This window comes from Macaca thibetana, chromosome 7, assembly GCF_024542745.1.
Source record: "Macaca thibetana thibetana isolate TM-01 chromosome 7, ASM2454274v1, whole genome shotgun sequence".
Classification (NCBI taxonomy): domain Eukaryota; kingdom Metazoa; phylum Chordata; class Mammalia; order Primates; family Cercopithecidae; genus Macaca; species Macaca thibetana.
This window is the reverse complement of record NC_065584.1, coordinates 155,798,586-155,815,495: the sequence shown is the minus strand read 5'-3', so window position 1 is coordinate 155,815,495 and position 16,910 is coordinate 155,798,586. Positions and strand designations below refer to the sequence as shown.

The following is a 16,910-nucleotide window of genomic DNA, read 5'->3' as shown; positions in this document are numbered from 1 at the left end:
CCCACAGTCAAGGAGTGAGTGATGAGGACAGGATCCAGGTACAGGCCTGTGCCAGGCATAAAGAAAAATCAATACTGTCTGAATGCTTGCCGTCATTTTACAGATGGGGGTTTGCCAGGGCAGCCCTCCAAAAATCTATTTTATTTCCTCCTAGCCTCTATGCCTACCACTCAGATGGCTCCTCCCAAGCTTCCCACAGACAAGACTCTGGCAGATTCTTCCCTGGGACACTTGCACCCTCCTGCACCCCCAAGATCTGCTGTGTTCACATAGTGTCAACCATGTTCCCACACCTGTTTATGCCAGTTGCTATTGCTTTGTAATGACATAAGTATTCAAATAGTACACAAACCCCTGAAAGCAAGCACAAGAAGAAAGAGCATTTGTTAGTTGTTTCTACAAAAATGAAGTTAATTGCTTTGGAAAGATTCAATAAAGGCAAGCAGCCAAGATTAAAAAAAAAAAAAAAAAACTACTGGCATATTAGGTGTGGATGAGACAACTGCAAATGATTAGGGGCAAAAATAATAAAAATCCAGAATCATTCTGGTACTCAGACTGCTTTGCAAATGTCTTTAAATTCTCACTGCACTTTAAAGAAACCCAAATGGAAACCTCAGATAACGCTTATGGGTGTGGTTTGTGCAAGAAAGACAATCAGGGTTTCATGAGCAAAGAAAGGTCCATGGCCCCAAATCAAAAAACTGGTGAATGGATGTACATGTGTTTTAAGGTAAAAGCAAACTGTCGAAGGTGTGTGTGTGTCATTTGTTTGATTTCCATGCTTCACCCTACTTTTGTAATTAACTAGCTAACCGTCCTGGTCAGGAAAGAGAAAATTTCAACCTTATCTACTGTACATAAAAGGTAGTAATCAATTTATTCATTTACTCTTCAACAAATATTTATTAAGCATCAACCAAGTAGTAGTTTAGATGTAAGTTACACAAATTCTGGCCTGCCTTATTAATACCATGAAGTTTAATACTTGTGATCCAGGCCTGGCCTCCCTTCCTTTTGCTCCTCTTCCCCTCCTCCTCCTCCTCCTCCTCCTTCTCCCTCCCTCTCCTTCCTCCACTCCCTCCTCCCCATCCTCTTTCTCCCCATTTCCTGATCACTGGCACAGGGACACTGATTGACTCCATGACCCCACACAATTATCACATATTTCTTTACCCCTGAGGGAAATTTCAGTTTTCAATGATCAATTGTACCTGAAATATCACTACTTGGGACATTCTCTTTCTCACACATACAAACACGTTTTTTAAACCCCTTTCTTCCTTTCTGTATTCAGGATCTTTTTCAGTTACCCCTAAGAACAGCCACCTTTCTCTTTCTCATTTCCTCAGCTCTTCTGGTTGTATTTCTAAGTGCAGTAGCTGACAGGCATTAAAGTAACAATACTTTACTGAAGGATGTATCGAGGAAAAGAAAAACTTTAAGTTTCAGAAGACTAAATCCAGACACTTGACCTGGGGCCATCAACCTGTAAAACCCTTAAAATAATCCAGAAGTCTCCCTCATAAGATCTATAAAAATCACCTTCTAACTCTGTGATCACTCTCATTACATCTGTAATTCTTCAAAAACTACTGTTCAAAATAAAAATCACCGAAATCAATTTTATTTCCTGCCAATTTCACTACTTGTTTGGCATTTGATAGTTCTGTTTTTTTCTTCACTTTCACTCGAAACAGAAAATATGTCAACCCTACAAAAGCACTCCTTGAAGTAAAGGAAGAGCATCTGGTCAAGCAGACTGGCTCCAGAAATTTTGTTGGCCAAGTCAGGTAGCCATCAGCATTTATTGTACTGTTCTAGGGATAAAATTGTGTTTCCCTCCTATCACTCACTGAACAAACAAATAAAGACGTAATTGTGCATCCAAAAAAAAAAAAAAAGGTGCATAATTTGGAATAAGTCTTTAAGAAACATAAATAATTCTGTATCATTTAGTACCATTTCCTTTCTAATTTTTAACAGATGACAAACATTCCTAAACTAGGGTTAGCCTACCCTTTGGTCCACATGGACTTTAATTGCCCTGAATTTTACATGGCATCCAGAACTTGTCCAAGATTCAGTGATAATCCCCAACCAGAACCATCGAGAGTTAAAATCTTAGTGCCTCTTCTGCTACTAGGTTTAACTGTGATTCTTTTTATTACTATACACTCTGAGCAAGGCAGAGATACTCTTGTGATGTTAATGCCCAAGGATTCTCTGTCTCCTTCAATGAGAAGGAAGCTAGTTTTCTGTTTCTCTGTGGCTTGGCAAAAATTGGGGAGGGATTTTTAAATGAAATCTCTGTGTATCAGAGTCGTGACTCTCCTTAAATGTTCTTTCAGGAATTTTCTTGGCAGCTAATTCCTAATTTTAACCTGTTTTCTCTTTAGGTAGAGAAATTCTCCAGCTTTTCCAATTGATCTTTATGCATTTAGTTGCCTTGATAAATATTAAAAATCCCTTAACACGTGTGTACGTGTGTGTGTGCTTCCCATCTACCACTTTTGTCAAAGACCTCTCACTCTTAAAGTAACCATAGCCCTTTTCCCCAATAACATTCTGAAAAGCATTTAAACAAAAGACACTCTAGTTTTGCCTTTTTCTCTTAAAAATATACTTACATGGCCCTAAAAACAGGGATGCAAAATGGTTGATGTGCACCTGGTTTATGAAGAAGGGAATTTGACGGAAATCTCAAGCTGAGATCTCCTAAAGAATCAGCCATCCTCGTAATTCACATTTTCTTTCTCTAGTACTGACAGCAGAATTCTTGGCAAAATGTCCTGCTGAGCAGCCCTGTTCAAACAATTCCTGCAGCAGGACTCTCGTGCTGGAGGCCTGTCAAGGCTTCCAGAGTTCCACCACAAGGGTAGCATCTAGCTTTCAACTACTCCCATCCTGCTAATTTCTCTTTTGTGGGCAATTTCCTTGAACTAATGCACAGTTTGGAGGTGAGTTCCCCAGGCCTCCCGCAAAGGGAGATGACCTCCATACCACACACCCTGCTCAGATCATTACAGGAGGCTAACTGTTTGCAGGGGCATTCATTAAAATTCCAGGACATAGCTATTCATACTTGGGAGGCAGAGGTGGAGGATCGCCTGAGCCCAGAAGTTCAAGGTTACAGTGAGCTATGATTGCACCACTGTACTCCAGCCTGGGTGACAAGCAAAATCCTGTCTCTTTAAAAAAAAAAAGAAAGAAAGAAAAAAAAAAGAAAACAATCCAAGACATTAAGAAAAAACTTTGCAAAAGGGACTTCCTCCCAAGAAACTCCCTGCCTCTGCAGCCTGGGTGGCCACATTTTTGAGGGTCCTCAAGCAGTTTTAGGGGCCTTTTTGATGACAGCCAGACTCACACGAGCTTAGCACGTGGTGAACCTACCTTTCATAATCTGCTTGCCCTTTTCGAACCAGTTCAATAACCGACTGTGACCTCAACTTCTTTGTCCCACATGGGGTCCTGGTGCTTAAAATGCCGTGGTCCTACAGTGACCCTGTGGGCCAACTGCGTTTCTCACCACCCTGTGGTTGTACAACAGTATTTTGGAACTTCCACAAACTAGATGCATATTTCATGTCTTGAAATATCTTTTAAACTCTTTTTTAAACTATAGTTTTAAATACAAAAAAGTAGCCGGGCGTGGTGGCAGTTGCCTGTAGTCCCAGCTACTCGGGAGACTGAGGCAGGAGAATGGCGTGAACCCGGGAGGCGGAGCTTGCAGTGAGCCGAGATCGCGCCACCGCGCTCCAGCCTGGGCAACAGAGCGAGACTCCGTCTCAAAAAAAAAAAAACTATAGTTTTAAAAAAGGACACATGCTAATTTGTACTAGATGCCACTTCTATCCTGAAAAGACCACTAAACATTAATATGGGCTGTCCTCCTCATGGCTCAATATCATACAGCCTTCAGAATGAAGCTTTTTCTTTCTTTTCTGACTATATGTGACATGCATATGAATATGTCATTGATAAAGAGGTTTGTAGTTCTCTGCGGGTATTTGGACTGCAGGCCTACACACGTCTGCTCATGTAAAATTATATAAGCAACTACATACTGAAGTTCACACACATGCACCGTACTCAGTTAAATGCCAGGCATTAGCCCAAGGGCATCTGCTTGGCAAATGCTCTAGCCCTGGTTGGCCAACCACCTGTGGCACCATCATATATAATATGTTATATATTACAGAGCATTTTACTTTCTGTTGTAAGTTCTAGGCATTTGGGATTAATGTACAGTTATGGAAAAAAAGACTATAAGATACTGTAATGATTCAACTTTGAAACAAAACGTTCTTCCTTCCCCTCATTCCAGATTCTCAATCAATTCATTTAAATAGTATCCTAAAATAGTAAAATGAGCTTCATCACAGAATTGTTACCAACTGCAAGTACTTACCTGTATGGGCTGGATTTTCTTAATGCTATGCAGCTAAAACAGCTGTGAAATAAACTAGATGCTAGGGCAGATGTTTAAGCTGCCAACCATAAATCCTGACTTCAAATGTTGGTATTTATCAAAATTAATGCATTGATCTCATAATGTATAAATATTATAAATTTAAACTTATAAAGTACATTTATATTAATAAAATACTGTCATTGTCTATTTTATATATTGAGATTTTGCATAGGATTTTGATGGAGGAATTTTTAAAAGGCTCTGTCAGCCTTTTTAAAAAGTTTGAAAACAACCTCAATAACATGGACTACAGTTCCAATGCTCAGAGCCCTTATTCTAACTCTGCACATAAAGGAAGGCAACAGCCATGATGAAAGCTCTCTGAGCATTAGTTTTCTGATCTACACAAAAGGGATAATAGTACTTACTCAACTTACCACGCATGGTTGATATGAAGATTGAATTTTAAAATGCAGGTGAAAGTCAAAAATGTTTTGCACATAAGGGACAAGAGGGAGCATCATTTTAAAATACCAGATTCAATCAAAATCTATGGTGTTGCAACCAGAGAACAATTTTTTAAAAGTTCTTTAGACAATTCTATTATGCAACCATGATAAATATACATTGATCTGACCCCGCCCCCCGCCTCCAGGGTTCAAGTGATTCTCCTGCCTCAGCCTCCCAAGTAGCTGGAATTGCAGGTGCCCACCACCATGCCCAGCTAATTTTGTATTTTTAATAGAGATGGGGTTTCACCACATTGGCTAGACCAGTCTTGAACTCCTGACCTCATGTGATCCACCCGCCTCAGTCTCCCAAAATGCTGGGATTACAGGTGTGAGCCACCATGCCCGGCCTAAAAAAAATTTCTTGAAGCCTAGAGAAAGTCTCCCAGAAGGCAGTAGATTGACTTCGACCCCAAGCCACTCAGCACAGCACACAACTCCCAAGGCCCTTCTGAATAGCAAACTTTTACACATGTCGACGTATTATATCAGAAATATCGGTCAGCTTCAGACCATTAAGGTCACTTACTTTAAGAAACAACATAGTACAATGCAAATATCAAATTTCATATTCTCCTGTTTTTTTAAGAAAAGGTTCTTCACTTACCTGAGAGACCCCATGAAATGGGAAACCATGATGCTGAGGGTCCAGGCAAAAGCAAGGGCTCTTCAGAGACACTGCCAATTTTCTGCAATTGGGAGTGGCGTTCAAGTCCTACAGAAATGAACAATGTTATTTTTAGCAACATTTACTTAGGAAGATTCTAGAAGCATAACTGGGTCAGCAAAACCAGAAATGAGCAAATGGAAGATTCTAAAACAAAAGTGCCCAGTTATGGTTACCAGGATTTCCCAACTGAAATCCGATTATATATGAACATGAAGTAACAAGTTTACAAGACAACCAGCACAGTGCCTGACCCACAGAAGATGTTCAGTAAATTACTATCAGAGCGATCACCTCAGACTCTGAGCTAATAGGGGAGCTGGTGCTAGGCACACTAGTGCTGGAAATCCAGCTCCATCTATTACAAGCTATTTGACCACAGATGTCATGTCACATTCATGTGTCTTGGTTTCCCTGTCTTTGCAAGTTGAGTAAAACTATTGCCTAACAACAAAAAGAAATAAAATACTCATACATGCTACAATGGGGATGAACCTTGAAAACATTATGTTAAGTGAAAAGAACGAGATACAAAAATAGCATGCATTATATAATTCCATTTATAGGTAATACCGAGAATAGGCAAATCTATAGGGACAGAAAGTAGATTCGTGGTTGCCAGGGATTGGGGGTTGGAAGAGTTCGTGGGAGGGTACAGTGTTTCTTCCTGGAGTAACAAATATGTTCCAAAATTAGATTGTGGTGATGGTTGTACAACCCTGCAAATATATTAAAAACCACTGAATTGTACACAAAATTGTGAAACGTATGGGAAATGAATTATATCTCAATAAAACTTATTTAAAAGATACTGTCTAAAGAATTCCTGCAGATTGTTGTAAAGATTAAATGAAGGGACGCATGTGACATGCTTAGACAGTGGCTGGGGCAGGGTCACTGTCAGTAAATAGTAGCTCTGACGATACTGAGAGTTTGGATACTCATCCTCTTCCAATCTCATGCTGAAAACTGATTTCCAGTATTAGAGGTGGGGCCCATTGGAGGTGTTTGGTCATGCAGCTGAGTCCCTCATGAATGCCCTGATGCCCTCCTTGTGGTAATGAGTGAGTTCTCGCTCTATTAGGGTGAGATCTGACTGTTTAAAAGAGCCTAAAAAGAGTGTGGCACCTCCTCCCTTCTCTCTCGCTCCCTCTCTTGCCATGCGACACACTGACTGCCCTTCCTCCTCCATCATGATTGAAAGCTTCCGGAGGTCCTCATCAGAAGCCGATGCCAGCCAGCACCATGCTTCTTGTACAGCCTGCAGAATTGGGAGCCAAATAAACCTTTATATAAATTACCCAGTCTTAAGCATTCCTTTATAGCAACGCAAAATGAACCAACACAGTGATGCAAGAAGAGGTCAAGCAACACTTAAAATATGTTGGCACAGTGAAAACAGGGAGGTAAAACCTCTTGCCCACAAATACTACTTCATTCAGAAGCCCTCACTAAACAAAATTTCTAAAAATTGTCAAGAGAGCCAATAGTTTCAAAGGCAAGTTATAAATAGCATCAGAAAGCCCAGGATGGGCAGATTGGTTGCAATGTAATAAAACTTGAGAATAAAACAGAGCATGGTCCAGTCTCCTCTCCTGCTGCATCTCCTTGAAGGGAAAGACAAATGAAGCAAGGTTCCAAGGTGGGCCAGGGATCCTTTCTAATAAAGGTGGAGTTCTCTAAGATCATTATGTTCTTGTTTCTTCCAGGGACTTCAGACTTTCTTTTCACCAGAAAAGGTGGGAGGGAAGATAAATGACAAGGATTTATGAAAAGATAGTCATGAGAACCAGACAATTCCATTCTCAGGGGAAAAGAATCAAGATTTTAAGTTACCACAGGCCCTTTCTGGGGATTATTAAGAAAGGAAAGCCTCTTAACTGTAATCATCCCTAATTAGCCATCAGCAACTCATGAAATTACTCCTGGTATTGAAGACCCTTAAATTCTTGGCTCTCAGCCAGAAATTACACTGAGATTCACCAGGAAGAAGGCCAACAAGTGCAAATTGGAACAGTTAAAACGCTTTTGAATCGAAGGTACGGTCTTCTTGCTCTTGGCTGCAGAACAGGTCTACACCAAGTCAGGGGATTTAACTTGGAAGTAAAATGAAGTCTTTGCCAAGTCCCTGATAACCATCAACTAATCAGTAATTATTTACTCAATAGGTGGTAGGCTCAGGTCCTCTCCAGTGCTGTGGGAATGGTTCGGGAGATGGACTGCGGGGAAAATGATGGTGTTATTATCCAGAACAACACAGGGTAAACTGTTCATTCAGATCCTAAGTACAACTCAGACTAGCACAAGAAGGAGAATGGCTGTAGAGGGATGGTCTGGCATAAGCAAGGTAGATGGGACTTAAATTCAAGCCTTAGCCTAATGAGTTAATACATGAACTATCTAGAATTGTTGGTAAGTGCGCACACTGTAATTGGAAAGAAATGGGTATGAGGCCAGCATTCACATTTATTAACCCGCTGACCTTTGGCAATTAACCTGTCTTCATCTGTAAAATGGTGGGGGGGATACTGTTTGTAACTACTTCATAGGGTTGTTATATGAAATATTTATCTAGACTGTATGGCCTGGGAGCTGAACACACACACATACACATCAAGAAATTACAGCCTCGATGCTGGAGAACTACACTCTTTAAACAAACTAAACCATAAATAAGTATAAAAATAAAATTGCAGTAAGAGCCATCAAAGTCCAAGGTGCCTCAGAAAAGTGCCCTGGGCAGTGATCAGAGAAGATCTCTCTGAGGCAGTGGCCTCTACGTGGGGGCTTGAGGGGTGAGTAGGAGTTGGCCTTGTGGAGAGGGGAGAGAAGCATCCCAGGAGAGGGAGGCTCTTGTGAGGAGTGGGAGGAAAAAGAAAGCAATGTGGCAGAAGAAGGTGGGAAGAGCTGACTGTCTACTGGGCAGTCAAGTCCCCAGAACACAGTAAGTGAATGGTCGAGGAGACAAGAGAAAGAGAGGTGTCAAAGACAACTCCCTCCAGATTTCTGGGGGACAGAAGGAGCAAATGAAGATTTTGTGGTTGACATGGTTTGGTTCTGTGTCTCCACCCAAATCTTATCTCGAACTGTAATCCCCATAACCCCCACATGCCAAGGGAGGGACCAGGTGGGAAGTGACTGGATCATGGGGGCAATTTCCCCCATGCTGTTCTTGTGATAAGGAGTGAGGGCCCACAAGATTTGATGGTTTTATAAGGTAGTTTTCCCTGCTCTTGATTGTTCTCTCTCACCTGCCGCCATGTAATATGTGCCTGCTTCCCCTTCCACCATGATTGTAAGTTTCCTGAGGCCTCCCCAGCCATGCAGAACTATGAGTCAATTAAATCTCCTTTACTTATAAATGACCCAGTCTTGGGTAGATCTTTACAGCAGTATGAGAACAGACTGATACAGTGGTTATGTCAGGAAAGGAAGGGCAATATAGAAGGAAGAAGGTTTAGGGGAGAGCAGTTGTCTCCAGAGTGGGGAGACTGCCTGAACAGATCTGATGAGATGTCACCCGGAAAAACATCTGAAATTATTAAAACCTTTGAAAACAGATTTGCAACCTTACTGCTGATAGTAACAAAATAAATAACCAGACAAACATTGAAGGTGTATGCTCAAACATTTTTTTACTGAGGCAAAAATTTTTATAATCAGTGCAATCAGAAAAAATTATTGGAGGCCACTGCTCTAGTATGTTTTTGGACCAACTTCTTATCGGATTTGATTGGTCACTTCTCCCTCAGGATACGGCTGATGAGTTTGCACTGGCAGTTTCCAGCTCTGCCATTCTGCTTGACTCTCACTTGAGCTTCTGTGATTAGTATTGTGTTAAATCAGCCCTGCTTTTCAAACTGGGGGTCACCACTCATGAGTCTGCCATGAAATTAATTTCTCGGGTCACAAACAGCATTTCTTAATAAGTAAAAAAGAATGAAAGATAAGAGGAAAAAAATACCTGCATTCATCACGCATAATAAGGGTAAGTATTTCTTAGTGTGGCTCCCAGCCAGAAAAGTTTAAAAGTCCTCATTCTGGAAGACCAGAGGGCAGCGGAGGACTAGAACTGTGATTGTGGGGAATTAAACCTAGAAGCCAAGGCAAAGCCAAACGTTATCTCAGGCCCTGAAAGGTGGCGCCTGGCCAATGTTGACAAGATGGGCAAGAAAGAGCCATTATAGGTTGTGGAGCAGGGAGGGACCTGGAAAGAGTGAGGGTTCCCAAATATCCGTCTGGCAAGGGTGCACCAAGAGGGCTGAGCACACATGCTGTCTGCAGAGCTCTGTCCGCCTTTTGAGGTTTGCTCCTGTTGATTTATAACCTTTCTTGACAGTGAACAAAAAATCTAACAATCTAGTTTCTGTTAGAACATATGCTCCTTGGGGCATGGAGGCCCCACCTTCTCTCCCTTCCACAATGATCCTACAGGAAGGTTGAATGAGTCACCCAATTTGGTTCAGGCCAAAGTGGCCGTCCCCACACACCAGGGGGAGGCACAACAGGCCCAAGGCTCAGGACAGCGGGGTCAGACAGAGGGCCAGGATCATCAAACTAAGGGTGGAAAAGGGTTCCCTGACCCGAAAGGAGGCCATGCTGCCTGAACTGTGACACCATTCTGCCACGCCTTACACACAGGCTCACCTCTGAGTATCTTTCCTGCCCCTTCACCTCAGGGCCTGACCAGAACTCCTGGAGGACCCCCTCCTGGAGGAACCCATGCCTCAGAAGACAAGGATCTGCTCAGTCTCTCAAGTCGGGGTTCAGGAAGGCCCCACTGCAGGCGCCAGTTCCACCTTCCTCCCTCCCTCCCTCCTACACACACTGTCCTCTGGAACTCCCACAGCGTAAAGCAACCACCCAAACAAAAGCACTCATCCCTGGGGAGGGGAAGTGACTCACTGACAAGGAATGAGGACGAGAGATGTTAGAAGGAAGTAGCTCCAGACCCCAAATCCAACACCCAGTCACATGCGGTGAGGACAAGTTCTCAGAACCTGCCTGTTTCCCAGGAAAGCTGCCTCTGAGGGTCCCGACAGGACAAGACAGGAGCCTCCACCACTGGAGCCTTGTCCTGTCTGTACCAACATCATCAACACACACTCCTCTCCTGCCAACATTTACACAAACGCTCCTCACGCAACCTTGACCTTCCGTTTGCGGTGCCCTTACCGTCCCCAATCTGACATTCTAGGTGATGGTGGATAAAAGCACTTTTTCTTGCATGATGAGAAAAGAGTCGGGAATTGGCTTTTACTGGATCATCCCACCTGAGATGGGACGTAAGTCATGCTATACAATCCTCACAGCAAACCGAGGCCACAGAGCGGGTCCAGGGTAGCTCAGGCACAGGGAACCAGCACCTGGATAAGTAACAGGGTTTGGGGAAAGATGATTGGTTGAGTGGACAGGAAAGCTTCTGGAGTCTTAAAAAAAAAAAAAAAAAAAAAACAAAAAAAAAGCTAAACTAAAACAAAAAACCAAGGGACTTGTGTGTTTGGGGAATGAACAAACCCCATACTGGAGAAAGAGTCCAGTGTGTATGACAGAGGACAGGACCAGGGATCCAACAAGTCCCTCGGAGCCAACAGGGGAGGAGGAGAAGGGGCAAAGCATGGAGGTGGAAGCCAAGGAAGGCATTGGGAGGAGGCTGCCCCACACTGCATGGAGGTGGGGGCAGGCCCAGGACAACACGTGCACAGTGTCCCCTCCACCCCGACCTGAGAAAACTCAGTACATTGGAGAAAGAGCTTTGGCTGGACAAGGCTGCCAAGAAGAATGGCCCAAAAGCAAGAGGCAGAAAAAGGGATGCTCTTATTTCTTCAAGTTATCCCCTGATTAAATGGAGATTATCCACAGCAAGTGGGAAAAGTGGAGGGAGGCATAGGCTTTAAATCATCCTCATAAACAATATGGTGGGCAGACTTGCTAGCTGACAATGACAGGCACAGGACAGAGCCTAGAAGTTCAAAGAGAGGAGATCATCTTCCTTAACAGATACCAGACATACCTGTTTACACTTGCCCCTCACTGGATGGGAAGCTTCTTAAAGGTAAAGGACTCTTTTAGTCCTCTTTACAAATGCCCTTCCATGAGACATGCTGCCAACACAGGGCTGGCATGCAATCACAGTTGGATGAATGAATGAATGGGTGAATGGGTGAAGAATGAACGGCATGAGTTTCTGATAGACTTTTCCCTCTTAGAAAGCAGGGCCCCCGTGTGATTTCTTTCTCACTGCTTTTGCCAGTGTTCAGCCAATGTCTAGACTACCCTAGGGAGAGAATGAAGGCGCTGAAGGCGCTAACCCACTGCAGATGCACACTGCCTCTGTGGAGGCCCCACCCTCCCGAGCTCTCTGGTGGCGGTCATCAACTGTCACAGCCCTTTCAGGAAATCCTGCCCCAGGCCAGAGGTATTCAGGGACGCTGACCTTGGATCCCCAGGCCCGGTCACATTTCCAGCTGCTCCCTGCCTGTGAGGACAGCCAGAGGAATGTTCCCCTAACATGTCCTTGGCTCACAGTCCTTTCTCCTACCACCTCACAGAGGCTGTCCTTTTTGTTCCTGCCATATCCAAACTCAGCTGCAGAACTCATTTCTTCCCATGGAACCCCCACACTGCAGACTGGCTGGCCTGCCCAGAGCAGCGTGAAAACCCACAGAATCTGGATTAGGACTAAACCTTGAGAAGGTCTATTAAAACTCCCTGGCAGCTTTCAAGCAAACACATTACAGCGGGTTTTGTTACTCATTAAGGAAAACACCTTGCTGCTCCATCCTCACCTGGAGAAATTAGGTAATCAGCACAGATTAGTTAAGGATTTCAATGCAAATTGCATCATTTTCATGGTCATTAACATTGGTGTGGTTTATATCTGTTTTCAATCCTAAAAAAAGGTTTCCCAGGTAACTAAAGAAAATATTCAAGGGCAGAAGTATCAGGCGGGCAGGATATTTAAAATAAATGAGCCATTTGTTCCTGCTTCTGTATAAAGTTGCTTTTTCAATTTCAGATGACGTGATACTGCAGATCAAAGTGGGGAAAAACCTTTGGAGTAAGAGCGCTTTTCTTCCCCAGATAGGACTGACTTCGTTGCTTGATTTACAGCACTTGATTAACCTGGTTAAATGTCTTTGCTTCTGTGCAAGTCTCAGATGCAGAACTAGGGATCATCACAGCGTATCATTATGATTTGGGCTTGTCTTTCCTCCCTCACAACAAAGGACCTCTTCCTCAAATACTTACTTGTTATATTTCTGGTGTCTAGAATAGTACCTGGGGTGCAGTAGGTGTTCCCAGTGACAGAAAGGCCTTCCATTCAAACTCAGGTGGGGGCTTTCTCTTCCATGCAGGATTGTGCTGCCTGTCTGAGGCACCACTGCCCAGCGCAGGATCCAAACAGCAACTCCATTCTTCTGCTAACTGTTTCTGAAATTAACATGACATTCTCCACCCCACTCCTAAAGACCACAACACCCAAATAAACAGCAGTGATGAGATGCAGGCCACCCTCCCTAGAAATCAAAGACACCTAGACACACTCCAGCCTTCCCCCCTCTCAGACTCAACCTCTCCCCAGCATCTGCTGCCAAGAGCAGTTTATAATCCCTGGGTCGTAGTTACCAAAGAAAAAAACATCAGACTACCATGGCTGAGCTCTGCATGGGAGCTGCAGCTTTTCTGATGTGCTGCTCTTTCTCCAAGATGATGATCCATCTCATTCCAAAAACCAATATTCTCCAGGTGCCTTGGCCAAAAGCAGGTGGCCAGGGGAGAAAAAGGCAGCTGGGGGCTCAGGCCTTCCTCCCTGCTTTCCAATACAAGGCGTCAGTTCTACTATCTACAAATGGCCTCTTACCACTCTGGTGAGCACCTGTGCACATCTGTGCATGAGCACACACACACACACACTGTGTTGGGGAAGAAAGGTGTAACAAGGGCACCAACACTAAAAGAATAAACACAGTAAATACCAAATTCATTCACAAGGTGAGGATTCAGGGCTGAGTGAAACACAGCCAATGAGGTACTCTTTTGGAAAAAAATCTGTCTATAAAATTTATTAAGGAAATCTATTTATTAAGGAAAGTTTGAAACTACAGAAAAATATAAAGAGGAAAGCCAAAATTACTCATTGTAATTGTATCACCTAATAATCCAAGTTACTCACCATTAAACCTTTTGATGTTCTTGTTTATTTTTTCTATGCATAATGCTTATATGTATCATCTGCATATTTTACATATACTATTTCTACAAAACAAAATCACACATGTAGTTTTGGATTCTATTTTTACCTTACATCATAAGCATCTCATTAGTAATATTCAAAATCATTTCTAATCACTGCAAAATAATCCACCCTATGAATGCCCGATAACACACCTAATAATCTTCCCTTATTGTTGGAATATATGATGAACATCTTTGTATAAAATCCCTTATTTGCTACTCTTTCTTGTTCCTTAGGATAAATTCCTAAAAAATGAAATCATTAAGCCAAAAGGTATGACTAAGGTCCTTCACGATGAATCCTTTTCAAAAAGAATTGTATCAACCTAGAATCTCTCATGTAGTGTATGAAATAAACACATTTGCCAATAATGCTATGATTGTAATCTCTCCTAATTTGATAAGTAGTTAGTTAGGGCAGGGTAACTCTGCCACAAACCCCCTCAAAATGTCAATGGCTTAACACAATAAAAGGATTTTTGCTCAAGTCACTATCTGATGCAGGTTGTCAAGAACATTCTTCTTCACACAGTCATGCAGGCATCCAGGGACCCTTTTTCCATCGAGTGATTCCACCATCGTCTAGGGCCTCATCTTCTTCACCTGGGTTCTTTCTAGCCAGTGACCAAACAAGGGGAAAGAGAAGGCGTAGAGGACTGAGCTAGCAGCTTCACTAAGGTAGCTTAAATCACTGTCCCTGGTATTCCATTACCCAGTTTAGTCATATGGCAGTATACCTACCTGGAAAGGATTGTGGGAAACAGTCTATCTCTATTCCCAGGAGGAAATCTTCTGGTGAACAACTAGCCAACGTTTGTCACAATAGGGAAAAAATTGGTAAAAGTCATTTTAACATGTACTCCTTCGATTATTGCTAAAGTTGGAATTGATTTTCATTTTTATTAGCCATGTACACTGTCTCTTCTATGAATTTTTTACAACCTCCTTTGCCCATTTTTCTGTAGGGCTCATAATGTTTGAAATGATTTTTTTTTTCTTTTTTTTTTTTTGAGATGGAGTCTTGCTCTGTCGCCCAGGCTGGAGTGCAGTGGCGCAATCGCGGCTCACCGCAACCTCCACCTCCTGAGTTCGTGCCATTCTCCTGTGTCAGTCTCCTGATTAGCTGGGACTACAGGCGTGTGCCACCACGCCTGGTTAATTTTTTGTATTTTTTTTTTAGTAGAGACAGGGTTTCACATGTTAGCCAGGATGGTCTCGATCTCCTGACCTTGTGATCCACCCGCCTCGGCCTCCCAATGTGCTGGGATTACAGGCATGAGCCATCATGCCCAGCCATGTTTTGAAATGATTTTTAAGAGCTCTTTCTTCATTAAGGTTGTTAGCCCTTATTTTGTCAAGTTAGGACCTTGTTTTCATTTGCTTTTCATCTTCTAATTTTATCTATAATTATTAAATAAATACGTTTTTATTTAATGTATTCAAATCAATCATTTCCATTGTGATTTTCTGTTGGACACCTCTTCACAAGGCAAACCTACACATACAAAAAACTAGGCAATTCTAATCCAACTCCCCAATGTCATTATTTTGTCATCATGATTCAAAGATGAATAAACTGATAGGTAAAGAAACCACATGACTGGTACAAGGTATCATAGCTACTTAGAGGCAAAGCTAGGACTAAAGATTTTAAAAGTTAACATTTATTGGCCAGGCACAGTGGCTCAGGCCTGTAATCCCAGCACTTTGGGAGGCCGAGGCGGGTGGATCACCAAGTCAGGAGATAAAGACCATCCTGGCTAACACGGTGAAACCCCGTCTCTACTAAAAAGACAAAAAATTAGATGGGCGTGGTGGCCACGCCTGTAGTCCCAGCTACTCGGGAGGCTGAGGCAGGAAAATGGCGTGAACCTGGGAGGTGGAGCTTGCAGTGAGCCGTGATTGCACCACTGCACTCCAGCCTGGGCAACAGAGCAAGACTCTGTCTCAAAAAAAAAAAATTAACATTTATTAAGTGTATAATATGTGACAGGCTGTGCTGAATGCTTTTTAAACATTAATTAAAGACAACCCTATGAAGCAAGTATATTTCTATCCCCATTTTACAGAGAAGGAAACTGAGGCTGCAAGCACTGAAACAACAAGCCTACTCAGAGTCACACAGGTAGTAAGTGGCAGCAGCATGATTTGAATGCAAGCTCATCTGATTGTTGGAGTCATGGCTTGTCTTAGCACTAAATTAAACTGTCTCTCAGGGCCGGGCGCAGTGGCTCATGGCTGTAATCCCAGCACTTTGGGAGGCCAAGGTTGAGAATCACTTGAGCTCAGGACTTCGAGACCAGCCTGGACAACATGGCGAAACTCCATCTCTACAAAGAATACAAAAAATAGCTGGGTGTGGTGGCACATGCCTGTGGTCTTAGCTACTCAGGAGGCTGAGGTGGGAGGATCGACTGAGCCCGAGAGCTCAAGGCTGCAATGAACCGAGACTGTGCCACTGCACTCAAGTCCGGTCAACAGAGAAAGACTCTGTCTCAACAAAATAAAAATAAACTGGCTCTTGAGTCTCCTGACACACTGCATCAAATGCACCTTTTCAGGAGAGTTGCTTGGGTTCACATTTACCTGGTACACAGCACGCAGGCTGCAGCCTGGGCCTCGGCCAGGCAAGATGTAGGGTGTGAGGTTGTGAGGTTGTGCTCTGCCCCTATTCACTCTGGGACAGCTCTGCCCTTGAGTCCAGGATATTTTCTTAGTGCCCCCATGCATTTGCCCATCCAGAACGCATCCCAACTCAGTGTGCCTCAGCCACCATAAATCAGCCAACCACACATGCTGCCCTTGATGCTTCTGAATATCGAGGGAAAGGATTTGCCTCATCCTGCTCTGCTCTTGAGGCTTGCGCATCAACGTTTGAGTTATGTCATTATTTTTTTAAGCGATAGAAATCTAGTCAATGATTTGTAGCAAACACCACTGTGCAATGTGTGCTGAAAAATTCTGTCTATCCTTACAGAAGGAGGGAGAAACCTAGCAAATTAGTCTGATTTTCCTGACACAATTCTGTGATGCGCCAGTATGAGGTAAGGCTGAAATCAGGTGCTATGATTAAAAGATTATG

The 16,910-nt window shown here is 43.0% G+C and overlaps 1 protein-coding gene across 1 annotated transcript in view; it reads right to left on the bottom strand.

Annotated features, from left to right (window-relative positions):
- Positions 1-16,910, bottom strand: part of THSD4 (thrombospondin type 1 domain containing 4) — a 686,742-nt gene that overhangs the window by 655,706 nt on the left and 14,126 nt on the right. The window contains exon 2 of the mRNA XM_050796270.1: positions 5,531-5,638. Coding sequence (XP_050652227.1) covers positions 5,531-5,559 — 29 coding nt within the window. The 5' untranslated portion in view covers positions 5,560-5,638. The remainder of the gene's footprint in view (positions 1-5,530; positions 5,639-16,910) is intronic.